At 51.6% G+C, this 26,892-nt stretch overlaps 1 protein-coding gene across 1 annotated transcript; it reads left to right on the forward strand.

The window, feature by feature from the left end:
• Positions 1-2,956: 2,956 nt before the first annotated feature.
• VIL1 (villin 1) lies at positions 2,957-26,717 on the forward strand. Its single transcript, XM_019976694.2, has 20 exons — positions 2,957-3,050; positions 7,909-7,994; positions 8,310-8,384; positions 9,658-9,854; positions 10,457-10,565; positions 10,740-10,850; positions 12,369-12,571; positions 12,687-12,765; positions 12,944-13,042; positions 13,745-13,898; positions 14,468-14,568; positions 14,654-14,791; positions 15,377-15,535; positions 17,577-17,756; positions 18,822-18,967; positions 19,633-19,777; positions 20,227-20,415; positions 21,987-22,055; positions 23,427-23,567; positions 26,502-26,717. The coding sequence occupies exons 2-20, from the start codon at positions 7,920-7,922 to the stop codon at positions 26,613-26,615; spliced, it is 2,484 nt and encodes an 827-aa protein (XP_019832253.2). The 5' UTR covers positions 2,957-3,050; positions 7,909-7,919; the 3' UTR covers positions 26,616-26,717.
• Positions 26,718-26,892: the final 175 nt, after the last annotated feature.

Here is a 26,892-nt window from a genome sequence, read left to right on the forward strand (position 1 = left end):
TCACCCAAAATTCTGAGGCTAAATTAAAAGTTTAGCAACTAAATTAGAGAAATGACAGGCGGGTTACAAACCTTAATATATTAAATATATACACAACTCCAACAAATCAATTAAAAATTCACAAAAGACATAGCCTACATATATATATATATACATACACACACACATAATATAATATATATATTTATGCCATGCCCTTCCCACCTAACCACTGGACTGCCAGGGAATCCCCAATAAATATATTTTAATGGTCTATCTCGCTGGTAATCAAAGAAATATAAATTGACACAATGACAATTAACACTGACAGAAATTTTCTTAAAAGCTGGAGTTCAATGCTGCGGAAACCAGGCAGGTGCCACTAATACAGATGTGGCTATAAATTAATGTGACTTTTCTGCGGGACAACTTGACTAGTCATATCTTTGACCCGGCAATGCCACTTTTAGGGAGCTTATGCTAAATAAATGATAATAGATGCAATCTATTGGCAAAAGTTTAGTAATAATACTTACCAAGGCATTCTTAGTAATTTCAAATAATTGGATATAATTTGAGATATTGGTTACATAAACTATGCCATCTATCTAATGGATTACCACGAGACAGTTAAAAGATAGATGACAGATACTATATACATATAGTATACCTATAGTATATACATATAGTACACATATATAAATATGGTATACATATATACATAGAGTATACACCCCCAGCATATGTACTGGGCAGTACCTTGAAAGAAATACTCCAAAATACAAAAATACATTACTCAGATTTATCTCTGTAGTGGAATTAGGAGTTTTTTCTTTCCTTTTTCCTGTCTGTATAATTAAGGACTATAGGCCACCAGTCTCCTCTGTCCGTGGAATTCTCCAGGCAAGAATACTGGGAGTGGGTAGCCATTGCCTTCTCCAGGGCATCTTCCTAAGCCAGGGATCCAACTCATGTCTCCTGTGTTGCAGGCAGATTCTTCATCATCTGAGCCACCAGGGAAGCCCATATAATTAAGCGAATATATATGTTCCCTGGAGGACGAAATGGCAACCCACTTCAGTATTCTTGCCTGGAGAATCCCATGGACAGAGAGCCTGGTGGGTTACAATCCAGAGGGTCTCAAAGTCAGACGTGACTGAAGCAACTTAGCACGCACACACACATTGGTTGCACTGCTGGGCATGTGGGATCTTAGTTCCCCAGTTCAGTTCAGTTCAGTCGCTCAGTCGTGTCCAACTCTTTGCAACCCCATGGACTGCAGCGTGCCAGGCTTCCCTGTCCATCACCAACTCCTGGAGTCTACTCAAACTCATGTCCATTGTGTCGGTGATGCCATACAACCATCTCATCCTCTGTCATCCCCTTCTCCTCCCACCTTCAATCTTTCCCAGCATCAGGGTCTTTTCAAATGAATTGATTCTTTGCATCAGGTAGCCAAAGTATTGGAATTTCAGCTTTAGTATCAGTCCTTCCAATGAATGTTCAGGACTGATTTCCTTTAGCATGAACTGGTTGGATCTCCTTGCTGTCCAAGGGAATCTCAAGAGTCTTCTCCAACACCACAGGTCAAAAGCATCAATTCTTCGGCACTTGGCTTTCTTCACAGTCCAACTTTCACATCCGTACATGACCACTGGAAAAACCATAGCTTTGACTAGACAGACCTTTGTTGGCAAAGTAATGTCTCTGCTTTATAATATGCTGTCTAGGCTGGTCATAGCTTTTCTTCCAAGGAGCAAGCATCTTTTAATTTCATGGCTGCAGTCACCATCTGCAGTGATTTTGGAGCCCCTAAAAATAAAGTCTCTCACTGTTTCCATTGTTTCCCCATCTATTTGCCATGAAGTGATGGGACTGGATGCCATGATCTTAGTTTTCCGAATGTTGAGTTTTAAGCCAACTTTTTTCACCCTCCTCTTTCACTTTCATCAAGAGGCTCTTTAGTTCTTCGCTTTCTGCCATAAGGGTGAGGCAGATTTGATCCAACCAGGGATCAAACCCCCTGTAGAAGTGTGGAGTCTTAACCACTGGGCCATCAGGGAAGTCCTGAACATATACTTTTTATTCACACAAAAAAGGTGCTTTTAAAGAAACCAGATAGCACCTGAATTGCATTTACTCCTCTTACCAGACTGCATGAGCTCACACACGCACACCTGCACACACATGCACAGATGTGCACACACGTGTACATCTGGTCTTGAGAACTCTTGGGAAGGTATGGCCAGAAGTAGCAGCTGGCCTCACCCCGCCCACTTCAGCTCACCTCCCTAAGGACCACCGTGCAGAGGTGACAGGAGAATCTCTGCAGGGGTGGAGCTGGAGGGACAGCTGCCCAGGGGGCTGAGTTTGGGGGTGATGCTAACTTCTGAGTGAGACTGGTTCCTTTCCCATCTTGAGCGAGAAGCCCCCTAGGATCAGGGTTCAGAAATGCAAGACGTGGCTTCAGGGGAGAACGGCAGAGCAGAGTCCAAAGGAACCGGTTTATTGCAGCTCATAAAAGCTGGAGGAGGAGCCAGCGCCTCTGAAGGGGCAGACAAGAAAAGCTCTGTGCCCCTTGGAGCGAGCGAGCGACCTCTAGGGGTGCTAGGGTCCCGTCAGTCCTGAAGGGCCTTAAATCCTTGTTCCCTCACCCCTGGGTCACTCCCCCAAAGGAGAAAGGAGGACGGAGGAGACTGCTCCTCTGGTTTGGTAGGATGAAGGGTCCAGGCGCCCCTACCTTTCCTGGCAGGTGCTGTCCACCTGCAGCGAGCATCTGGGCCCCGGGCAGAAACGTATCCCATCCCTGGGTGCTCGCTGGGGACCCAGGGGTGGGGCCCCTCGGCTGTGGGTGTCTGGCAGTCACTGGGCTCCTGGCTCCCAGGGACACGGCGGCCACCTGCCTCCCCACCCCCTCGCCCATTCCCTCTCTCCCTGGGGCCCTATCTTCCCTTATATGGTGAAGGCAGTTCCTAGAAGGGGGGGGCGGTGGGGACAAAGGTCGCTCTCCTCCAGCCAGCTTGCCACAACTCCCTGAGATCTCCCAGGTGGCAGCTGCCTCCCCCAGACAGGTAAGGCCACCCTGCGGGGACCCAGCACTGTAGGTGGTGGGAGAGGGCAGGACCGGGTCGGCTGCTTCCGGCCGCGGGCAGCCTGGGGCCTCCTGCAGCTTCTTGGGGTGGGGGTGAGGGAGAGGCTTGGCTCTCTGGAGAGTCTGGAAAGGGCAGGGAGCACAGGGTGGCCTCCCAGGCCTCCAAAAGAAGGACAGTGGAGCTTTCACCCCAGACAACGGCCCTTTCCTACCCCACTGCCTGCCATCGGTCCCCACCCTGTGTTGGGTGCCACCTGGCCCGGATCGCCCTGGACAGAGAATAATCTGAGGACTTGTAGATGTAAAACCCGCCAGTCCTGGGCCATCGGGGAGCAGCTGGTCACCCTGACCTCCCTCTCCCCCTCCCCTGGCTCCCACCATCTTTTTGCTCATTTCTTCCTCATCTGAGATGGTTTTTTCCTCTGCATCTCCATTTCCTTGTCACTCCTGGGACCTCAGCACTCTTGTCTCCTGGATACCAAAGTGTGAGCAACAGGCATCAGGGATGGAATGGGCAAAGACAGAAGCAGGGGCAGGGGGCTGGTGGTGGCAGGGCCGGGCCCCGTCTACCCTCGGCCGCCCTTGCAGGCATGCTATCCCATCTCTCCTCCCCTGGACCCATCCCCTCAGCCTCACCAGACCCTGTAGCCCCATTCAGCTGAAAGGAGGTGGGGCAGGGGAGTGGGGGCAAGTCCAGGTTAGGATCTTGGGACATACTGACCACCCGCTTCCCAGGAAGCCTGTTCAGGTGCTCTTGGGTGGGGGTGAGGCTGAGTCTGCAGGCTGGAGGGCTGGCATATGTCACTCGCTCTGCTCTCACTGGCCTAACAAAGCAAGAGTTTGTCCTTCATTTCGAATACTGCCACATCCCTGTCCTGCTCAGAACTGCATAACTAGGGACAGAGAGCAGTGGGAGCACTCTGGAGCTCTTTGGAGCCCGAACTCCCAGGACCATGGGGCAGCACTTATAAAGGGAAGATGGGACCCAGGGGACAGCAGGAACCCTAATTCTTCCATGGCCCTAAGAAGGGCCACTCCTTTCATTCTACAGTTCAGTATTTCTGCTTCAAGAATATTTATTGAGCACCTAGTATGTGCTGGGGGGCTTCCCAAGTGGTGCTAGGGTAAAGAACCTGCCAGGCAATGCAGGAGACTTAAGAGACATGGGTTTGATCCCTGGGTTGAGAAGATCCCCTGGAGGAGGGCATGGCAACCCACTCCAGTATTCTTGCCTGGAAAATTCCATGGACAGAGAAGCCTGGTGGGCTACAGTCCATACGGTCTGCCACGACCTGAACATGACTGAAATGACTTAGCATGCACGTGTACTAGGAGCTGGGGGTTACATAGACAAACGCGTCTGGGTCCTTGACCTTGAGAACCTCATACTTACAAACAGAGCCTAGCACCATCCTGTGGTGAGAGGACCAAAAGAGGCATTTTTTGGCCAGGAGGGCTTGGGGTCCCTGAGGACGGGTCTCTCGTCTAACCTGAGGATTCTAGGAAGGCATCTTGGAATAAATGAGACCTAAGTTGAGACCAGAAGAGCTTGGGAGTGTTGGCCAAGTGAAGAATGGTGGGGAGTGCATTGGAAAGGAAAATGAAAGGAAAAAGAAGGGACATGAGGGGAGAGTGAGAAGCAGCATGGGGCGGGTGGGTGTGGCCAGGGCCAGTGAATGGTGTGCTGTTACCAGAAGCAGAGAGGGATGGGGGTGTGTTGGAGGGCAGGAGAAGGAAGGTTTCGGGGTGTGCACCAATGGCTGACTTCGGGGTCCGGGAGTGATTGTGCCCTTTGGTGAGGTGGGGACAGAGGAGCGCGGGGACCAGGAGTGAGGGGGGAGCCAGTGAATTCAAGTTGAGGGAGAAGACATCACATATTCAAACCCAGGGCAGGGCTGTGCTATGGGCAACGGGGAGTCAGCATGGGCCCCCTACTCCTCCCAGCAGTTCAGGAGATGCAAGGCTGGAGAGGGTCCATTGGAGTGGGGGCACTGTGGGACAGAGGCATCTGCTCTAACCAGCACCTACGAGGCAGGAGCAGCTGGCGAGTATCCATGGGGTACTCTTGCAGTATGAGTCCACCTCTTGGGGCGGCTCTCCCAGAATCCCCTTGCCCACCTCTTCCCTCTTCAGGCTGCTGGAGGTCCCCAGTCCTGATTTCTCTCTAGGGAGGCAGAGCGCCAACTTTTTCAAACCCCTGCTCCCCTGAGTCTCCACTGTTTTGATGGATAAGAAGGGCCTCATCTTGTCTGCCCTCTTTTGCTTTTGCTGGTCCCTCCTAGATTCAGAACATATTCCTGATGCGACTTTTTTTTTTTGTAATTTTTCATTTATTTATTTTGTGCCACACTGCATGGCATGTGGGATCTTAGTTCCCCAACCAAGGATTGAACCTGTGCCCCCTGCAGTGGAAGTTCATTCTCAACCCCTGGACCACCAGGGAATTCCCCCAGTGGGACTTTAGGGATCACCTGGTCGTCGACTGCCAACCTCATGGGTGAAGATACACACCATGTTCGCACAGCTAGTGAGGGTCGGTCTGTTTTGGCAAAAAGAGGGATATGGGCAAAAGTGGTGATTGAAATAAGAGGAAACGTTTTCTTCATTTGTACCCAAATTGGTTCAACTGAACAAGGAGTCCTGGGAACCCTGAGGTCTCCATGGATTGAGAAATATCTCATGGAGGAGGCCCTGACCCACAGGGATATCAGACAGGACCCAGGCATTAGGGGCTCCTACAGGTGCAGTGCTGGCCATCAGCAGGTGGCCCTAATTTGCTGGAGGGGGCGCTAATCAGAGACTGGGCAGGAAGATGTTGTCCCCAAATTCCACTATGCCAGGGAGAGGGTGGTCACCCTTCAGGAGTCGGAAGAGGGAGTTTATCAGCAGTAAAAGACCAGGTCATTGTTCCAAGGGGTGACTCAGAGTCCAGGTGCAAGGAGAGATTAGGTAGGTTCCAGCTGTCAGAGCACGGTGGTGGGGGCCACATGATCTTTCATTCATTATTCATCAGTTCAAGGAGCATTCATGGAGGGCAACTCCAAGCCAGGCTGGGTGGTAACTCCGTGGGGAATGCGATGGCCTCCAGACTGGGAGGGAGGGGCAGGAAACCTGGGACAAAAATTACTGGGGACAAGTGACTCTCCTCCCTAGCTCATCGGAATCACTGGGGAGTTTTGAAAGCACCTCTGGCTTGCCTCCCCAAAGGCAGAAAATAAAGTGCCAAGCCTGGGCCCCACCCTGGCCTAATTAAATCAGAATCCTTGGGGGTTTGAGATAGCTTGAGCATCAATGCACCAGTGTTGTTTAAAGCTCCCTAGGCAATTCTGATGAGCACTTGGAGTAGAGAATATAGCTAGAGGTCAAAGGAAAAGAGCCATAAAATAGAACATGAAAGAAGATAGGGGAGAGATTTCTTCAAGCTCAGTGGGTGGAGGGCGGTTCCCAGTGGGAAAGGTTCATTCATTCATTCATTCACTCATTTATTCCCTCATCCATCCACTTAATTACTTTTACCCACAAACTCAGCCAACCACCCAACCACCTGACCATCTACCCACACACCCACTCAACAAAGTTCCAGCAGAGCTGGAAGCTGGGGATTCAGCACTGAACAAACAGGGCCCTACCCCGGGGTCCACATCTTGTGGGCCACCAGAACAGTAATTGAGGGGTGTTTGAGGGTTTGGGACTTCCCTTGTGGCTCAGCTGGTAAAGAATCCACCTGCAATGCAAGAGACCTGGGTTGGGAAGATCCCCTGGAGAAGGAAAAGGCTACCCATTCCAGTATTCTGGCCTAGAGAATTCCATGGAATTTAATGTCCATGGGGTTGCAAAGAGTCGGACATGACTGAGCGACTTTCACTTTCACTTGAGAGTTGGGGGTAGCAAGAAATAGGAAACTGCTGCACACACTTTTCTATTGTGATAAAATACACAGAACATAAGACTTACCATTTTAACCACTTTAAAGCATACAATTAGGGGGCATTCAAGACATTCAAAATTCTGTGCAGCCATCACCGCTGTCTAGTTTGAGAATATTTTCATCATCCCAAATGGAAACGCCACACCCACAAGGGGTTACTTCTCATTCCTCCCTTCCCCGCAGCCCCTGGCAACCACATGCTGTCTCTATTGATTTGCCTGTTCTGGACACTTCATGTAAATGCAGTCACACAAAATGGGGCCATTGTGTCTGGCTTCTTTCACTTGGCATCTTGGTCAAGGTTCAACCACGATGCAGGGTGTATGGTGCTTAATTTCTTCTGATGGCTGAGTACTATTCCATTGTGTGGACAGACCACCGTTTGTTGATTTAGTCATCTGTTGATGAACATTTGGGTTCTTTCCACCTTTTGGCTCTTGTGAATAGAGCTGCTATGAAACTTCATGTGCAAGTTTTGTTTGAACACCTGTTTTTCTTCAATTCTTTTGAGCATGTATACTTTTCAACCCTTGTTTATTCTTTGCTTAAAAAAAAAAAAAAAAAACAACTCAGTATAATATGTATTTTTTAGCCAGGCATGACTTTGATCAAAAATTTTCAGGCAGAAAAATCATTTGGGTCTGCATCAAGAAGGACCTTGTGTGCCAGGCTTAGGAGTGGGACCTTTTTTCAGTGGGTGATAGGGAGTCAGGAAAGGTGTTTGAACAAGAGTGACAAGATCAGAGCCAGGTGGGACCCCCCTGGCCAGTCAGGGCCCAGGGTGGGGACCTTCTCTCAGAGCCCTGAGCCCTGGAGAGAGAGGAGCTCTCCAGGGCTGGGCTGGAAGAGTGGCCCCTGAAAGCCAGGGTTCCCAGGTCTTCTTCTTGCCCCCACACCACTTCTCCCCTAGGCTCATCCGCCATGACCAAACTGAGCGCCCAAGTCAAAGGCTCCCTCAACATCACCACGCCTGGGGTGCAGATATGGAGGATCGAGGTGAGGATACTGCCTGGTCACAGGGCAGGCTCTGCAGGCCGGGGATGGACTGAGGCGAGGAAGGCTTGACTGTCCTCCACCCTGCCCTGCTGGCCTGCGAGCCCCTGGTGCCATCCCCGCCCTGTCCTCAGGCATCGACCCCTCCTCCTGCTCCTTCCTTTCCCGGCCCGCCCTCCTCACATCCACCCTCCTGGTCGGGTTTTCTCGTGCTCTCTTCCTGGCTCTTCCTTTCCCAACTCTCCGTTTGGTTAAAGGGAGGCAGGGAAGCTGGGGGTCCTGGGTGGTCAAACCCTCTGACTTCCCTTCTCTCCTTAGGCCATGCAGATGGTGCCTGTTCCTTCCAACTCCTTTGGCAGCTTCTTCGATGGTGACTGCTATGTAATCCTGGCTGTGAGTGGGGAATGGGCAGGGGAGGGGGCGCAGCAGAGAGCAAAGCTTAGGGCAGCAGCAGGAGGAACCAGGAAGCTGGGGGCAATGGGGACTGCTGCCCAGCTTCATCCCAAGATAGTGTTCAGTGGGCGTTCCCAGCCTAGCCGTAGCACCAGAGGGTCAGAGATCTAAGAGCCAATTGCTGCCCTTGAACCACTGAGCTCCCAGCTGGGGTGACCCTCTGTGGATTTATAGTCTTGGACGAGCTTCTGAACTGGTGGGATGTCACCCTACTTTGAGTCCATGTTCCCAAAATCCACAGTCAACTTCATTTGACTGTCTTGGTTTCTTCTGCATCCTGTATCATTAATGCATTTGTACTTTTACTGATTCACTTTTAAAATTTAAATCTATTTATTTAAAAACTTAACTCATGGAGAAGGAAATGGCAACCCACTCTAGTAATCTTGCCCGGAAAACACCATGGACAGAGGAGCCTGGCAGGCTACAGTCCGTGGGATCACAAGAGTCAGACACGACTTAGCGACTAAACCATCCACCACTACAAAGTGAATATATGCCTAAAGATAATATGTGAAAAGGATATTTGCCATATACTAGCTAGTTTTTTGGTGGGAGGGTGGGAGTCAAGGAAGACTTGGGATTATTTTTTCATCAACTTCCATTTTATACTTATTTATAATGGCCATTATTTTTACTAATACCGTAAAACTATGAAAATGAATAAAATACTAAAAGTTTCATATAAAAAAAACTTAACTCAGTGTCATTATCACAAATGGAAAGCAGTATCCCGTTTCACAAACAGAAAGTAGCTATAAAATATTTCCATAATCAGGGATTTCCTGGAAGACCGCTGGTTAAGACTCCACACTTCCACTGCAGCGGACATGGGTTCTATCCCTGGTTAGGGAACTAAGATCCCCTATGCTGAGAGGGGTGGACAAAAAAAATTTTCAAAGTCATCTCACTGTATACTACCAAGTCACCTCCTAGACCTCTGATGGTCTGTGCACATAACTTCGGAAAATGCTGCCGTAGTCCAACCAAGTTATTTCCAAGGCCCAGGGGAAGACACCTGCCCCATGTCTCAGAGGGTCTGAGGAACTACAACAACACAGGGCTCCTGACCTCTCATCCCATGAACTTCTCCATGCCAAGCTCCCCTGTGGTGCTGGCCCCACACGTTCAGGAGACCATGTAAAGCAGGGAGGCAGGGAGAGGACTGTGGGAGCCCAGGGCCTTGGGCCCACTGGACGTGTTCTCTCCCTAGATCCACAAGACAGGCAGCAACCTGTCCTATGACATTCATTACTGGATCGGCCAGGCCTCGTCCCAGGACGAGCAAGGGGCGGCTGCCATCTACACCACGCAGATGGATGACTTTCTGAAGGGCCGGGCCGTCCAGCACCGTGAGGTCCAGGGCAACGAGAGTGACACCTTCCGAGGCTACTTCAAGAAGGGCATTGTGTACGGAGGTGCACGCTACAGGCTCGGGAATGGAGCCAGGGCTGGGAGGGATACCTGAGGCTGGGGGGCAGACCTGGGGCTGGAAAGGGAGCCTGAGGCTCTGCAGGGAGCCCATGAAGGTAATTTTTGTTCACCTTTCCATTCCCCACCCCCATCTCTCCTGCTGCCCTGTCCTTGGTCTTCAGCCTTGAGTTTGGGAGGAGACACAATTCTGTCTTCAGCATTTTCCCTCTTCCCTTCGCTTCAGTCCCCCTGTCCTGTCCTTCCACATGGCCCCATTACCATGCACCCACCTTTTGCAGGCCTCTGAGCAGGGCTAGAACTAGGGTGAGGCAAGCGAGGCACCTAGGGTACAAAGTCCAAGGAGGCACTCACGGCCAGGGTCATGCAAACGGAGGCGATAGAGTGACCTTGCACTTGCATGGCCCTGAGAGTGAGTGCCTTTTTGGGGTTTGTGACCCCAAGGCCTCAGGCAGCTCTTTACTCCCAGCCCCAGCCCTCAAATGGGCCCCGTGGCAACCACATCCCCAGGATCTGGGAGGACGGGGGGTCTGTCACACCTCCCAGCCCACTCCCTTGGGTCAGTTCACATCTCTTCACAGGATCCGGAAAGGGGGCGTGGCTTCTGGCATGAAGCAAGTCGAGACAAACTCCTATGACATCCAGCGGCTGCTCCACGTAAAGGGCAAGAGGAATGTGGTGGCCGGAGAGGTGGGCATCAACCAGGGCTCAGGGGGCACAGCCTCCTCTCCTCCTATCCACTGCCCTGTCTGGGCGGAGGGCAGAGGCTGAGGAGGGGTGAGGGGCAGGGAAGGGGTGGGGGAGAGATTGATGGATGATGGACAGGGTCTGAGTGGGGTCTGTGCCTGCCCCATGGCTCCCCAGGTGGAGATGTCCTGGAAGAGTTTCAACCGTGGGGATGTTTTCCTCCTGGACCTTGGGAAGCTCATCATACAGTGGAATGGGCCGGAGAGTAACCACATGGAGAGACTCAGGGTAACCCTGCCCTGTGCCCACCCCCCAAATCGCACGCTGCTCCTCCCTGCTCCTGCCTCCAGCACCTGGCCTCCCTCCCAAACTTGCCAGACTGCTGCCACGCCTCCACCAGCCCCCATTTCCTCAGCGCTCTCTTCCCTGACTGTCCGGGGTGCTATGTTTGAAGGTGAATCTGAGTCTCCATGTGTATGCAGTGAGGTATGCGTGTAGGAGTCTGCATGCATGCACTGTGGTAGATCCACTAACGTCTGATGAGTCCCTGCTTGTGGCAGATGCTGTGCCCAGCACTGGGAGCCGGTGGTCAATGAAATGGGCAGAGCCCTGCCCTAGCTCTGGCGTCCAGTGGGCCATCCAGGAGGGGAGACAGATGTGAAGGGAATACTGGAGAAGTGAGGGGTGGGGAGTGTGGCTCTCAGGGTTCGGAGGGGTCTAAGAAGGCTTCTGGGAGGAGGGCGGGTGGGGAGGAGCGGGCCGTAAGGCAGGAGAGAGGTGTATGGCAGACAACCTTCCAGCTCAGACGAAGCCCGAGACGGGGACTTTGGGGAGTTTGGAAAGGAGGGTGGGGGTGTCTCAAAGGATGTGCTGTGTGGTCAGGAAGCCATGTGAGAGGGTTGAAGTTTGTTCTCAGTGCCTGGGATGCCGTTGAAGGGCACCCTGACTTCTGAGGGGCGAGGGGAGAGGAGGAGCTGAGGGCACATTCCTAGGTGAGGAGGGGGCTGGGAAGGTGGAATCACAGGACGTATGTCAGGTTGGGGGTGACAAGAGAGGAGAGAGACAGAAGTCAAAGGTTGTGCTTTTTGTGGGGATGGGTAGGGTCCCATTTTCTCAAATGGAAAGATCAGGGAGCAACAGAGTTGGGGAGAAAATCAAGGTTGGGTTTGGGGCATCTTAAAATGGGGCTGTCTTGGGAGCTGGATAAATAGGGCTAGGCTTGAAACAGAAATGTGGGCCTGGCGAGGGGGGCAGTGGGGTGAAGGGAGCCGTGGAGAGGGGAGGGGGCCGGAGTGGAACGGCCGGGAACTGGGTAGGAGACACTAGGCTGAAAGAGTGAGCCAGGCTGTGTGTGTGTGTGTGTGTGTGTGTGTGTGTGTGTGTGCGTGTGCACATGTGTGTGAGCCCATGTGAGGCTTTGTGTGTGTGTGAGTGTGTGAGGGTGTGTGTACACGGCTTTGGGACAAAGAGACAGGACTGTGATCTTCAGGGCTCACCTCTCATGCAAAACTTTGAAGCAAAATCACACATTTCAAACAATGTCAAAACCAAAGGCCTGGCAAGTCCCGCCCCCTCACCAGACCCCCTCTTGCTCATGAAGAAGACTGCTCTTCCTGAGGTTTTAGTTTGGCTTCCTGACACACATCTTCAAAGCCTGGTCCCCTCCTTGAAAGGGAAGCGCTGGGCAGGTGCCTCCCCTTTTGGGGCTGCTGGGCTCTCCAGGTGTGGTCTGGGGTGGCGGATGCTGCCCTGTCCACCGCCCCCGCCGCCCCGCCAGCCTTCATGCGTCCCGGGGCCTCCCTGCAGGGCATGAACCTGGCCAAGGAGATCCGCGACCAGGAGCGGGGTGGGCGAACCTACGTGGGCGTGGTGGACGGGGAGGACGAGAAGGCCTCACCACAGCTGATGGAGATCATGAACCACGTGCTGGGCCAACGGAAGGAGCTGAAGGCCGCTGTGGCCGACACGGTGGTGGAGCCGGCCCTCAAGGCTGCCCTCAAGTTGTACCAGTGAGTGCCCGGCTGCGTGGGGCTCCTCCTGGCACAGGGGGTACCTCCTGGGGGAGGAGACCCCGGGGCGAGTGTCCAGCATCCTCCTTGTCTATGCCGCATCTTTGTCCTGCAGTGTGTCTGACTCAGAGGGAAAGGTGGTGGTCAGAGAAATCGCCACGCAGCCACTCACACAAGACCTGCTCAGTCACGAGGTGAGAGGGTCCGGGGTGCCCCCAGCCCCAGCTCCCCATCACCCACCCGCCCCCTGTCCACTCTCCACCAGGGACCTGGGGTGGTTGGGGTGGGGTCGCAAGAGGCAAACTTCTGTGTCTGCAGCTCCCCCAGCCTGCGCCCTCAGGCTCTTGCCCTGTGCTTTCTCTCCCGCTCCAGGACTGTTACATCCTGGACCAGGGAGGCCTAAAGATCTATGTGTGGAAGGGGAAGAATGCCAACGCCCAGGAGAAGAAGGAAGCCATGAACCAGGCACTGGTGGGTCTGGGTGTCGAGGAGGAGAACTTGGAGGAGGGGCAGAGAAGGCCACCCAGCAGGGAGAGGGCAGTGGGGGCTAAAGGCCAGGGGTGGCTCTGGGGCTGACTTAGTTCTGGGGGGTCATCTTGAGGGTTCTCTGCACCCCAGGAAGCCAACCACCCGGCGACCTCAAGAATCGTCACAAAAAGGGAGCCTCCTCAGGGCTTGCACCTTGAGTTTGGCTCTGAAAAGGGAGAGAGAAACGGAGGCCAGCCTCCTTACAAGAAGCGGGGTGGGTCAGCATGGGGCTGAGGCCAAGTCAGAGTTTGGGGTCATTGTAGGAGCTGGAGTCAGTAACCCTGAACTGGCTGGGGGTCAACGTTGGATTGGGGGTTGGGCTCAAGTTTGGAGATGGAGACTGGGGTCAGGTTTGGGTCAGATTTGGCCTTGGAGTGAGGGGTCTGAAGTGGGTTTGGGGGTTAGAGTTAGATTCAGGGTTGAGGTCAGAGTTAGGTTTGAGGTGGAGTCTGGTGTGACCTGGGGTGGGAGTCAGCTGGGTTAGATTTGAGGCCAGCACTGGGACAGTGAATAGAGTCTGGTTTGGGCTTGGGGCCAGGGCAGGTTAGTGGTGGGTCTGATTGGGGTTACAGCCAGGCTTTAGCTCCTGTTGGGGGGTGGAGCCTGGGGGAGGGACACACCCCAGACTCTTCCTTCTCGTCCCAGAACTTTATCAAAGCGAAGCAGTACCCGCCGAGCACACAGGTGGAGCTGCAGAACGACGGGGCCGAGTCAGCTGTCTTTCAGCAGCTCTTCCAGAAGTGGACAGTACCCAACCGGACCACCGGCCTAGGCAAAACCCACACCGTGGGCTCCGTGGGTGAGGGCTGGCCTGAGGTGGGGTGGGGCCGGAAGTGGGCAGTGGGGCCAGGAGAGCGCTGGACCTGCCTCCTGCCCTCCTTGAGCACTCCTCTCGTGAACACTGCACCCTGACTCTGGGCTCCCCAGGTGGAGGGGCGTGGACACAAAGGGACTTGGATAAACTTAAGAGTTGTCACAAAAAGGGAGCTGAGAACAGCTCACCTTTCATTTGGAGTAGTGTTAGGTCTCCTCAGAACCCAAACCCAAACATCTCCAGTCTTCCAGACAATATTTGCTAAGGACAAGCTCCATGCCACGCACCCGGGGGAGGAGAAAATGTCCCTCCTGTGGCTGCTCTGGGAGGCCCGGACAAAACATGAGTCTTACAGGAAGGAGATAGGGTTCTGTGTTATAGCTCTGCCACTGGCTAGCTGTGTGACCTGGGACAAGCTACCGAATCTCTCTAGCCTCAGTTTCCTCATCTGTAAAATGGGTCTAAGAATTGCAGCTCCCATTCAGGGCTGTTGTGAGAACCTGGGGGAACTCAGCTGGTGACATTGGGTGTCATGATTTCCCCCCTCACTCCAGCCAAGGTGGAACAGGTGAAGTTTGATGCCATGTCCATGCATGTCCAGCCTCAGGTGGCTGCCCAGCAGAAGATGGTGGACGATGGGAGTGGGGAGGTGCAGGTATGACGGGGAGAGAGGCCCGGGCCAGGGGGCAGGGTTGGTGGAGTCTGTCCTGGACCTCACACTAGCCTGGTACCGGCCCCAGATGTGGCGCATCGAGAACCTAGAGCTGGTGCCTGTGAATACCAAGTGGCTTGGCCACTTCTTTGGGGGCGACTGCTACCTGCTGCTCTACACCTACTTCATCAACGAGAAGCCGCACTACTTGCTCTACATCTGGCAGGTCAGGCCCCACTCCACCCTGTTTAGAGCGCAGCTGCTCAACCCCACTTCACTATACCCCTGCCAAGCGGCCATCGCCCTTGAGTTGAATACCTCTGGTGTGGATATCTTACCCGCTTTCCATTTTGGAGCTGCTTTGGCTGGGAGATCCCCCTGGCTCTGGGTAGCCCCACTCACAACCCTTCCCCTTTGGCTCTCTGAGTCTCCTTTCCAACTTCCATGGCTTCCTGTGCCTTCTCTTCACCCGCTGTGACTGGGTTTCTATGTCCAGATGCAAGGGAGCGGGAGATGTCTGGGGGTGCTGGGGGGTGAGTGGAGGGTAGTCGTGGTGTTTCCTCAAGAAAGGTGCAGTAAGCGGGAGAGGAGGTTGGGGGTCAAGGTGGGTTGGGGTGGACTGAGGCTGGAGAAAGATTAGGTGTGGGGCTGGGATCACAGATGAGGTCTGGGTTGGGAGGGTGGATTTTGGTTTTGTTCAGGGTGGGGATTGGTGGGGAAGACAGTTGGGTTTAGGGCCAGTCAGAATTGGATATGAAGTTAGAACTGGGAGCTGGCCTCACCTCACCCCTCCCACCCTGCACATCCCCAGGGCAGCCAGGCCAGTCAGGATGAAATCACAGCCTCTGCCTATCAAGCCGTCATCTTGGACCAGGAGTACAACAATGAACCGGTCCAGATCCGGGTCCCGATGGGCAAGGAGCCACCTCACCTCATGTCCATCTTCAAGGGATGCATGGTGGTCTACCAGGTGCGGCAGTGAGGTGGGGTGGGCTCCAGGAAACAGGGGAGAGAATGCGGGGTGGGGGACAGGGCTAGGGGGCAGCCCCCTCTTCCTGGGAGGGGACTGTTTGAGGCTCCATAACTTATGTGCAATGGAAATAGAAACAACTACTCAATATTTTAAAAAATCCATTTAATAAACACTTAGCATGTATAAGACTATTACTCTCTACACCCCAACTCCTCTTTAGATGAAAAAAAGAAGTTATTTTGGATAGATGTGCGGAATGATGAACCTAAGGTGCACTGGCACCTTTTTTTTTTTTAACTTTTTATTTTGTATCGGTGTGTAGCCAATTAACAATGTTGTGATAGTTTCAGGTGAACAGCAAAAGGACTCAGCCATACATATACATGTATCCATTCTTCCCCAAACTCCCCTCCCATCCAGGCTGTCAAATAACCTGGAGCAGACTTCCCTGTTGAAATAGCCATCTCTTGCGTTCCTTTAGCAATAACCTATTTATTGAACACTTACTAAGTACACAGCCCTCTGCAAAGACCGAGGGGGAGAAGAATGCCATGCTAATGCTGCTTACCATCTTGCTGAACGAGCAGTGAATCAACAGTCCAAGGCAGGGTGTGCCTCAGTTCAGTTCAGTTGCTCAGTCATGTCCGACGCTTTGCCACCCCATGGACTGCAGCATGCCAGGCCTCCCTGTCCATCACCAGATCCTGGCGTTTACTCAAACTCATGTCCATTGAGTGGGTGATGCCATACAACCATCTCATCCTCTGTCGTCCCCTTCTCCTCCTTCCTTCAATCTTTCCCAGCATCAGGGTCTTCTCAAATGAGTCAGTTCTTTGTATCAAGTAGCCGAAATATTGGAGCTTCAACTTCAGCATCAGTCCTTCCAATGAAGATTCAGGACTGATTTCCTTTAGGATTGATTGGTTTGATCTCCGTGCTGTCCAAGGGACTCTCAAGAGTCTTCTCCAACACCCCAGTTCAAAAGCATCAATTCTTCAGTGCACAGATTTCTTTATAGTCCAACTCTCACATCTATACATGACCACTGGAAAAACCATAGCTTTGACTAGACGGACCTTTGTTGGCAAAGTAATGTCTCTGCTTTATAATATGCTGTCTAGGTTGGTCATAGCTTTTCTTCCAAGGAGCAAGCATCTTTTAATTTAATGGCTGCAGTCACCATCTGCAGTGATTTTGGAGCCCCCCCCAGAAATAAAGTCTGTCATTTTTTCCACTGTTTCCCCATCTATTTGCCATGAAGTGATGGAACTGGATGCCATGATCTTAGTTTTCTGAATGTTGAGTTTTAAGCCAACTTTTTCACTCTCCTCTTTCAATTCATTAAGAGGCTCTTTAATTCTTCTTCGCTTTCTGCCATAAGGGTGGTGTCATCTGCATATCTGAGGTTATTGATATTTCTCCTGGTAATTTTCATTCCAGCTTGTGCTTCATCTAGTCCAGAATTTCTCATGATGTACTCTGCATATAAGTTAAATAAGCAGGGTGACAATATACAGACTTGACGTACTCCTTTCCCGATTTGAAACCAGTCTGTTGTTCCACGTGTGCTTAAATGCCAGAAATACGTTTCATTCATAGGGACTCGTGAATACAGTGATCAGTGAACAGGCCGAGTCCATGGTGGAAAGAGGGTTGGGAGGAGATTTTGACACTGGGGGGGGTGGGGGCGGGTCACAGCTCCGCAGGGGTCAAATGAGGGCGATGCAGAGGCATAGCCAGCACGAAGGCCCAGGGGAAAGGCCCTGTGGGGAATCATGAGAAGCTTGGCTGAGCTAAATGGAGGGTTTGGAGAGCTGAGAGTGACCCTGGAAAGGCAGGTTGCCTCCTCATGTGAGGCCTCAAATGACCCCCTGAAAGCTGGGTTCTGGTCTGTAGACCTAGAATGGTTCTAGTCTGAACCAAGCTGTCAGGCAGGGGAGTGCCCATGACCAAAGCAATGTTTTGGGAAGACTAGTTCGGTGATGGTGTATCAGAGGACCACCTTTGGTAAGTTACTCCTGCCCATCTCTCCCTGCAGGGAGGCACATCCCGGGCCAACAGCGTGGAGCCTGTGCCCTCCACCCGGCTATTCCAGGTCCGAGGAACCAGCGCCAACAACACCAAGGCCTTTGAGGTCTCACCCCGGGCCGCCTCCCTCAACTCCAACGACGTCTTCATCCTCAAGACTCAGTCCTGCTGCTACTTGTGGTGTGGGAAGGTGTGTGCAGAGTTGAGTGGCCTCCCCCTCCAACTCCCCCCGCCCCCCCATAGGCCCCGCCTCCTGGTTTCCCAGCTGCCTCTGGCCCCGCCTCCCACCTCCTCAACACTGGATCTGGATCCCTACTCTCTGCCTCTGTGTCTGAGTAGGTCTTTCTCATTCTGTTTGTCTCTGGTGACTCCTGTCTGTCCCTGTGTTGGTCCGTCTTCATGTTTTTTTTTTTTAACCCTTGCCTGAGATCAACACGTGCACAATGCTGTATTTATTTATGGCTGCGCTGGATCTTCATTGCTGCATGCGGGCTGCTGTCTGGTCGTGGTGCGCAGGGTTCCCATTGCAGTGGCTTCTCTTGCACAGGCTCTAGGCGCACAGGCTTCAGCAGTTGCAACACTGGGGCTCAGCAGTTGTGATCTGCTGGCTCTAGGGCTTGAGGGCTTCAGTAGTTGTGGCACAGAGGATCATTAGTTGTGGCTCTTGGGCTCTAGAGCTCAAGCTCAGTAGTTGTGGTGCACGAGTCAATTTGCTTTGTGGCATGTGGGATCTTCCTGGACCAGGATTCGAATCCATGGTCCCTGCATTGACAGGCAGATTCTTATCCACGATGTCACCAAGGAAGTCCCTTTAAAAAAATATTTATTTACTTATTTGACTATGCTGGATCTTAGTTGCAACAGGTGGGCTCTAGGTCCCTGATCAGGGATCAAATCCAGGCCCCCTGCATTTTGAGCACAGAGTCTTAGCCACTGGACTACCAGGGAAGTCCCCTGTCTCTATGTCTTGGGCTCTCTGACTCTCCCTGTGTGTGCCTGTTGCTGCCTCCCCCTTTATCTCTATCATGAGGACTCAGTCTCTTGGAGGCCTCCGCCTATCCACTGGGAGGGTCTATCCACTTGTCTCCTCTGCCATCCTTTGGAGCATCAAGGACGCTGGGCTGTGTGCACAGGGCCTTGATCCAGGAGAGTCTCTCAGGCCCAGGAGCTCTAGGCCAGTGAATGTGGTGGAAGGAGGGGGAGGCGGGGCACCGGAGGTGGACTCCCCCAGTACAGCCACCCCCCCTTTTTCCAGGGTTGCAGTGGAGATGAGCGGGAGATGGCCAAGATGGTTGCTGACACTGTCTCCCGGACTGAGAAGCAAGTGGTGGTGGAGGGGCAGGAGCCGGCCAACTTCTGGCTGGCCCTGGGCGGGAAGGCCCCCTATGCCAGCACCAAGAGGTAACTCCCAGGTCCCTCGACCTCCAGCTTACCTTCTGAGGCTGGAGAGCCTCCCAGCACCTCTACCCACATCACCTAGACCCTGCAGCAGGCGTGGATTGAGGACTCTGTGTGTCGGGCTCACAGGGCTACCAGATGAGGAAGGGGCAGCCGAGGCTCTGGGAGCCTCTTGGCACAGGGGCTGTGTCTGTGCTACTTATTGTGGGATTCCCAGGGCCTGGGGTGGATATTTCCTGCAAAGGGAGTGCACACCCAGAGGAGGCAGCTCAAAGAGAGGGGTAGGACTCTAGGTGTGCCCTTTGGGAGGAAGATGCCAGGGTCCCATCAGCCACTGTCTTTCCATGCTGCCACAGGACCAGATGCTGAGGAACACAAGTTGTAAGCCTAGTTTTCTGAAGAAGGTCCATGATCCACCATTTCCTCAAAAGCAAAAAGACATGTACTATATTAGCAGCAGGAGCGATAGAGGAAAGATATTAGGAAGAACTTCCTAACAGGACTATAGAAGAGCCCACTGAAATGCTTGTCCTGGGAGAGTAGTGGGAATTTCTCCTTTGGAGGGCTCCTGGACTCTTGGTAGGATGGGGGACTTTTGGTGTGATCAGAAGAAAGAACATTTTTCTAGGAGATGAGCTTTCCAACACAATTTCCTTTCCGCCTTGCAGGCTGCAGGAGGAAAACTTGGTCATCACTCCCCGGCTCTTTGAATGTTCCAACCAGACTGGGCGCTTCCTGGCCACAGAGATCCCTGACTTCAATCAGGATGACTTGGAAGAGGATGATGTTTTCCTGCTAGATGTCTGGGACCAGGTAATTTTGAGGCCTGGGGACCGCCCTTCCGACCACCCTAATCCCAGGGCCAATAAATAGTGGCTTTAAGGATAGGTAAGGTTTGATGTTTTCTTGGCTTCCATATACATTTTCTCTGAGATTGGTGTTACGAACAGCAGGAGCATAAGAAAGAAGAAGGCAGGTCAGAGAGGAGGATGCCCAGTGGGGCTGCAGGGCACGACGTGTACTCCCAAAGTCCAGTTGATTTTATGAGGCAGAGGAGTGTTTCTGAGGGTCTTTGGCTCTGAAGAGGCTGGGAGTCACACATCTACAGAATATCGAAGTAGAGGGCATCTGTCCAACCCCAATTTCCAGAGGCAAAGTTAAGGCCGGATGGGGCCTGCCTAAGGTCAGGGTCCACAGCAGGATGTCTGAGCCTGGGTGAGCCGAGGGTGGGCAGGGGAGGCTGACTCTGGGATGCTCCACAGGTCTTTTTCTGGATTGGGAAGAATGCCAATGAGGACGAGAAGAAAGCCGCAGCCACCACAGTGCAGGAATATCTCAAGACCCACCCCGGCGGTCGGGACCTTGAGACCCCCATAATTGTGGTGAAGCAAGGGCACGAGCCCCCTACCTTCACAGGCTGGTTCCTGGCTTGGGATCCCTTCAAGTGGAATGTGAGTGGCCCCAGCCCGCCTGGTCCTCCCACCCCAGCACATGCTTCATAGCACATGCGAGGAAGCCAGGGTAGACTCCTGGGTTTTTCTGTTCACTGGGATAGATGACCTGTGATGTATTTGTAAAGGGGCTTCAAGAGACTGAGAGTGGACAGTAAGGCTGAAGGAAGACTATGAGGCCCCCTGGTAAGGGAGAGGGAAGGAAGTCCATCAAAAATTTAGGCTAATGACAGTGTCTTGCTTGTACACTAGATTTAGCTCAAAGCTCCTGGGACATTATTGGGAAGAGCTGTACTGATTATTTAAATGCAAATGAATTGAAATTAAGCAAAATCAAAGAATTGATTTCTCACATTTCTCACTAGTCATGTGTGGCTGGCTGGTGGTTGCCATACTGGACAGCACAGAAAAAGAACGTCCATCATCATTGTGGAAACTTCTATGAGATGGCATTGATGGGTCCTCCAAACACATCAGTTCTACAAGTCTAAATATGTGTCTTCTAGCACTAAATTCTAAGCAAAATGGGTCCTACGTGGTCCTGACCTGAGGAACAATGAAGTAGACTTCCACAGAATTTTCCTAAACAGGCCCCAGAGAGAAGCAGAGGGCAGGTCCTCAAAATGGAAAAGGAAATGGCAACCCATTCCAGTATCATTACCTGGAAAATCCCATGGACAGAGGAGCCTGGCAGGCTACAGTCCATAGGGTCGCAAAGAGTAGGATACGACTTAGTGACTAAACCACAAATCACAGTGAAGGTTTTCTGCAGGAGGAAGGAAAGCTAAGGTAGAATGAGTGTTGCCCTGGTGGCTTTGGGTACACAAAATTGGCACAACAGATGAGATTAGGGAAACTGAGAGCTTAATTTCCTCAAATGCCTTAAAAAAAATCAGTGTTTGATGAGCTAAGTGTTTGATGAGGGAGCCCAACAAATCTCAAGTCTGCACACCTAGATGTGTCCAGAACTTCTCAAACCCAGGTCAGTGTCCCACATCAACAACTCTGGCAGGTCTTCCCCCACCCAGATCTGTGCCGGCTTCTTTCTCAGACTCATTCATGTACTCACTAGTTCATGCTGTCAGCATAGCTGGAACTCATAATGTGCCATGCTTGCTGCCAAGTCCTGGGATGTGGAGATGGGGCTCCCCATGGAGCCAAGGTCCTCTCTATTCCTTTTACTCCTCTGTGACAGTGTCCCCTCCAGGCTCTGAGGGGAGCTCCCCAGTTCTCCAGGACCCCTGAGTCCCGCACAGTGTGGGTAGGGTTTCCAAGGCTGCATGCAGCTTCTTAAACTCAGAGGGTGGGGAAAGATCATACTCTCCATCTCCGTGGTGGGCTGAGCGAGGCAAATAGTCCCTTGCCCCAGCCAGTTACCTGTCAGCCCTTCATGCTCATCCTTACCATCCAACCTGATTTTTCAGGGACAGCCTCCAGCCTCCCCCTGATTCCCCCTTCCCCTTCTCATCGCCCCTCGGGCCTAGAGCAGCCTTCTTTCAACGCCTGAAGGAAAATGGTCCTGTCTCCTCTGCTGAAACCCAGGTCTAATTTGTCACTTACTTTATATGCAGAACTCCAAATCCTATGAGGACCTGAAGGCGGAGCTCGGAAACTCTGGGGACTGGAGCCAGATCACTGCTGTGAGTACCGGGCAGGTGGCAGGGGCCCCCACAGTGTCCACTGACAGTGGTTAGACCCATGAAAGCTGAGAAAGCTCCAGAGAAGGTGCCAGGGTCTTCTGCTTTCTTTCCACCATTTTCTCCTTCTTCTCCTGGAAGTTCTTCTTGTTATTTAACTTCAGTGTCTTGCGTGGGTTTGTCTCCTCCATTCCCTAGTGAAATGGTCCCCAAATTTTATCATGTGTAAGAGTCTGGGTGATGGGGAACTTGGGGGTGGGGGAAGCTTATTGAAATGAAGATTCTGGGACTTCCCTGGTGGTACAGTGGTTAGGACTCCGTGCTTCCACTGCAGGAGGCACAGGTTCGATCCCTGGTCAGGGAACTAAGATCCCACAAGCCGTGCCCCCCCATCCACAAAGAAGGAAATCCCAAAGTCCCATTTCCTGAAATTCTGGTTTGTAGAATTGGGTTGAGACCTGTTAATATGTGTTTTTCACAAAGGGCCCAGGTAATTTGATCCAGTTAGTCCTCAGACCATACTTGGAGAAGTAATGATTTCTCTACTATCATCACCCTTCTCCAGGTAGAAAAACCTTCTCCTTTGATCTTTCAGTTAGTTCATAGAGATATGTTCAGCCTGCAGGCTTAGAATGTGGAAATATGAAGTCAAAGATGTTCATAGGCTTGCAGGGGGGATAAGACCAAGTAGACTCTGCAGAATTGTGGCCAGTACATGAGAACAATTTCCCAAGCACACCGGGGTTATCAGCAGATAACATGTGAATTCCTCGGACCCACCCACAGCCTGGGAACCCCATGGCACTATTAACCCTTCTTGGTTGACTGATGGTGCAGGCAGGAAAGCGTAGGTAGTTAGGTCAAGGCTAAGAGAATTTATGGTTGACAGTTTCATATCAGATAAGAGAAAGGTCATAAATGTCCAAGGTAGACCTCGAACATTCGCGGTAGCCATAGAGAAGTTTATGTCATAGAACAAAACAGTTTTGTTTACGTGTTTTTCAAAGCTGGTCATAGAGCCAACCAGCTTTGGTTGAATATAGACCTCCAAGCTTTAGCTTGTGGATCCTGTCCAGTATGCCATATTCTTATGAAGAGTGTGTGTATACGTATGTGGACAGTGGGAGGCAGGGGTCATGGAAGGCTTATATTTTTTTGGTCACACTGCACAGCTTGAGGGATCATAGTTCCCTGACCAGGATTGAATGTGGGCCCTCAGCAGCGAACGTGCTGGGTCCTCACCCCTTGACTGCCAAGGAACTCCACGGAGGGCTTCTTGAAGGTTCCCTAGGGTCATTGATGACTTCAGAGAAAAATGCAGCCTGGGAGGCAGCCACAAACCGGCTGAAGTAACGTTTTCTGTTTCTTCCCCAGGAGCTCACAAGCTCTAAACCGGAGGCGTTCAATGCTAACAGCAACCTCAGTTCTGGACCTCTACCCATCTTTCCCCTGGAGCAGCTGGTGAACAAGCCCACAGAGGAGCTTCCTGAGGGCGTGGATCCCAGCCGAAGGGAGGTGGGTCAGGGCCTGATTTAGCCAGAGATTTTTTCTTGAAAGATGAATGGGAATTATTCAGGCAGAGTGGGATATTCTTGGAGAAGGGAACAGTATACATGGAAGCCCAGAAGTAGGATGTAAACACAGCTTGGGTGAAAGGGCAAGATGGCCAGAGCAAGGGGTGGGTGGAGCTGGGAAGGGGCAGCTGCTGGGTGGAGGGGGGCACTGGGCAGCACCTTTTTTGTCAGGCTGGGGAGGGTGGTGTCCACCCTAAAAGTCAAGGGGAACTATTATGGGTGAAGCAAGGGAATGGCCGTCAGGTTTACATTTTTCAAAGCCCACTCTAGTTGCTCAGTGAAGAATGGACTTGCTAAGTCTCCTTTAGTCGTGTCCGACTCTTTGTGACCCTATGGACTGTAGCCCGCCAGGCTCCTCTGTTCATGGGATTTTCCAGGCAAGAATACTGGAGTGGGTTGCCATGCCCTCCTCCAGGGGATCTTCCCGACCCAGGGATTGAACCTATGTCTCTTATACCTCCTGCACTGGCAGGCAGGTTTTTTTCCACTAGCCCCATCTGGGAAGCCCAAGAATGGGTGGGGATGGGTGGAGATGGTTTCGAGAAGTATTTAGGTTAAATCAGCAACACTTGGTAATGACTGGATAAATGTCATGAGAAGGGGGGTAATTGTGTCATTTTCTGAGATTGAAAAAAACCCTGGGTCAGACCCAGCTTAAGACAGGGCCAATCATGAGTTTAGTGGCACCGGGGAGACATCCAGGTTGGAATATCACTATGTGTATGGTAGGCTGGCAATTCAGAGGCGTGCCGGGGAGGAGACGAGTCAGCACAGGGTCCCTCAGGGAGAGCAGCTGCTGTCTGTGTGGTTTTGGGGGAGAGAGTTTGGCAAGAAGGGCATGTTTTAAAAAACACATTTCTAATATTCATTCTCTGTTCATGAAGATCCAAAATAGACTGCAAATCTAGCTTGAGAGGGTATTGAGAGAAAATTTCCCCAGTGTTACAATAAACCATAAAGAAGCCTCAGAAATGAATTAAGGAACCTATAGATGGGAGTTGGCTATTTCCTCCAGGAACATCTGTTATGGGTTTGGGCCCAATATACACATAAGTGTATTGTTTCTAGAACATTTGCATCCTCCTTGTCACCTTTAGACCCCTTTATGCATTACCTGTGTCTTCACTGTAATATTGGGATGATCCTAATAGCATATATTATTCTTAAAAATATTACAAATACTATTTCCCCAGCCTTGGTCCACAGGAAGTGTTCTGTATGTGTAAGCTGTGATTGTCATTGCTTGTTTTACACCTCAGAAAACTCAGATCCAGAGCAGGGAAGTGACTTTCCCAGTTAGTAGCCGAGTCAGAGCAAGAATCAGGTCTTCTGAGTCCCACTCTTCCTGTCATACCACATAACACACAGAAAGTATTTCTAAAGGGAAGGGTAGCCAGTATTATTGGGCCAGGTGATTTAAAGGAGGCTAAATAATGACCATGTACTTTGTTGGTGAGGCTGTGGAACAACATATATTATTTTGCTGTGAGGGCAGAATGTTACTACCCCTGTAGAGGGGAATTTTGCAATATCTAATAAAATATACATTAGCCTTTTTAAAAAAAAGGTAAATAGATCACCAATTTTGAATATAAGAAACAGAGTCAAGACAACTCCACCATGGTAGAAGAGGTCTGAAAGGCTTCAGTTCAGTTGCTCAGTCTTGTCCAACTCTTTGTAACCCCATGGATCACAGCACGGCAGCACGCCAGGCCTCCCTGTCCATCACCAACTCCCGGAGTTTACCCAAACTCATGTCCATCGAGTCAATGATGCCATGCAACCATCTCATCCTCTGTGGTCCCCTTCTCCTTTTGCCCCCAATCCCTCCCAGCATCAGGGTCTTTTCCAATGAGTCAACTCTTTGCATGAGGTGGCCAAAGTATTGGAGTTTCAGCTTCAGCATCAGTCCTTCCAATGAACATCCAGGACTGATCTCCTTTAGGATGGACTGAAAGGCTTAGATTCTTTTAAAAATTTTGTTGTCACCGATGATTAAATTGTGGGAGTAGTGTGCATTCTTATAGAAAAATTGAGGGTTCCAGGCTAAGTTGGGAGAGTGCACACACTCTCTGGCTGCTCCAAACTCAGAAGGGAGGGCCAGTAACAGTGAACAGTGGGCTGGTGGGTCTCGCTGCAGGCAGTAGCAAGAAGGGCAATCCGAGTACCCATGAGTAAACCACAGAGAGGCGGATGTGGGCATGGGTGAGGCTAGTAATCAGCTGGCAGGACCGCAGGGTTCAACAACAGGACCAGTGGAAAGATACAAGTCCACTGGGATGGGCAGTCCCTGCTATCTTGCCTGGGGGGTCAGAGTCCAGAAGTCTCAACCAAGCTGCAAAGCCAGCTTGGGTGGGACAGAGGGCACCTAAAGCATTTGCAGACCATGGACACAACCATAGCTGTCAGGGACCTTCTTCCAAAACAAAGTGCTCCACCACCCTGCCTGGGGGATTGGGGAGCTCAAGGCTCCAGGAGCCTTGAGCAGAAAATGCCGAGGTGGGAGGCAAAGGATAACAGGTTAGAAAACTGGAGCTTCAGATCCACCTGAGTTTGAACTTCATCTAAAGGTGTTTACTAAGAAGCTGTTCCGTGCAACCTGGGCTTGAACTCCACCTACAGGTGTTAACCGTAAAGCAGCTGTTCAATTCAGGGCTCTCTGCAGGAGTCAAAGAAACTTTCTCCAGGGCAATCCTACAGAGCAGAACAGCCCCAGATTGAAAAGAAATGCCACCTCCCCCCTCCCTGTCCCTTTCCTGACCCTCACCACATTGCCTCTTTTTGCTCGTCATCTGATTTCTATGCTACACTTCTGTGACTCATCAGAGCTAACTCTAAGCAAGGAGCTGACCCTCTGGTCCCTCTCCTCTTCCAGGAGCACCTGTCCATTGAGGATTTCACCCGGGCCTTGGGGATGACTCCTTCTGCCTTCTGGGCTCTGCCTCGATGGAAGCAACAAAACCTCAAGAAAGAAAAAGGACTGTTTTGAGAAGCAAAAGTAGCTTGTAGTTTAAAGTAGTACCCTACCCTGCTTGCAGAGCTTCATTATTAATGGTATCAGTAAATTGAAGTGAATCAACTGAAGTGAAAACCCAGTCTGGTGATGCCGCTTGTTTAGTAATCTACCTGTTCTTCCAGAAAGATGATTCCTCTATAAGGAGACTGTGGTCCCAATTTCAGCTCTCAGGAAGCTGGCTGCATTGTTTTTGTCCAGGGGTGTTGCATCACGTTCAACGCCTTCTGCTCTAGTGCTTTCCCTTCTGAGA

Source organism: Bos indicus, chromosome 2 (genome assembly GCF_029378745.1).
Source record: "Bos indicus isolate NIAB-ARS_2022 breed Sahiwal x Tharparkar chromosome 2, NIAB-ARS_B.indTharparkar_mat_pri_1.0, whole genome shotgun sequence".
Lineage (NCBI taxonomy): Eukaryota > Metazoa > Chordata > Mammalia > Artiodactyla > Bovidae > Bos > Bos indicus.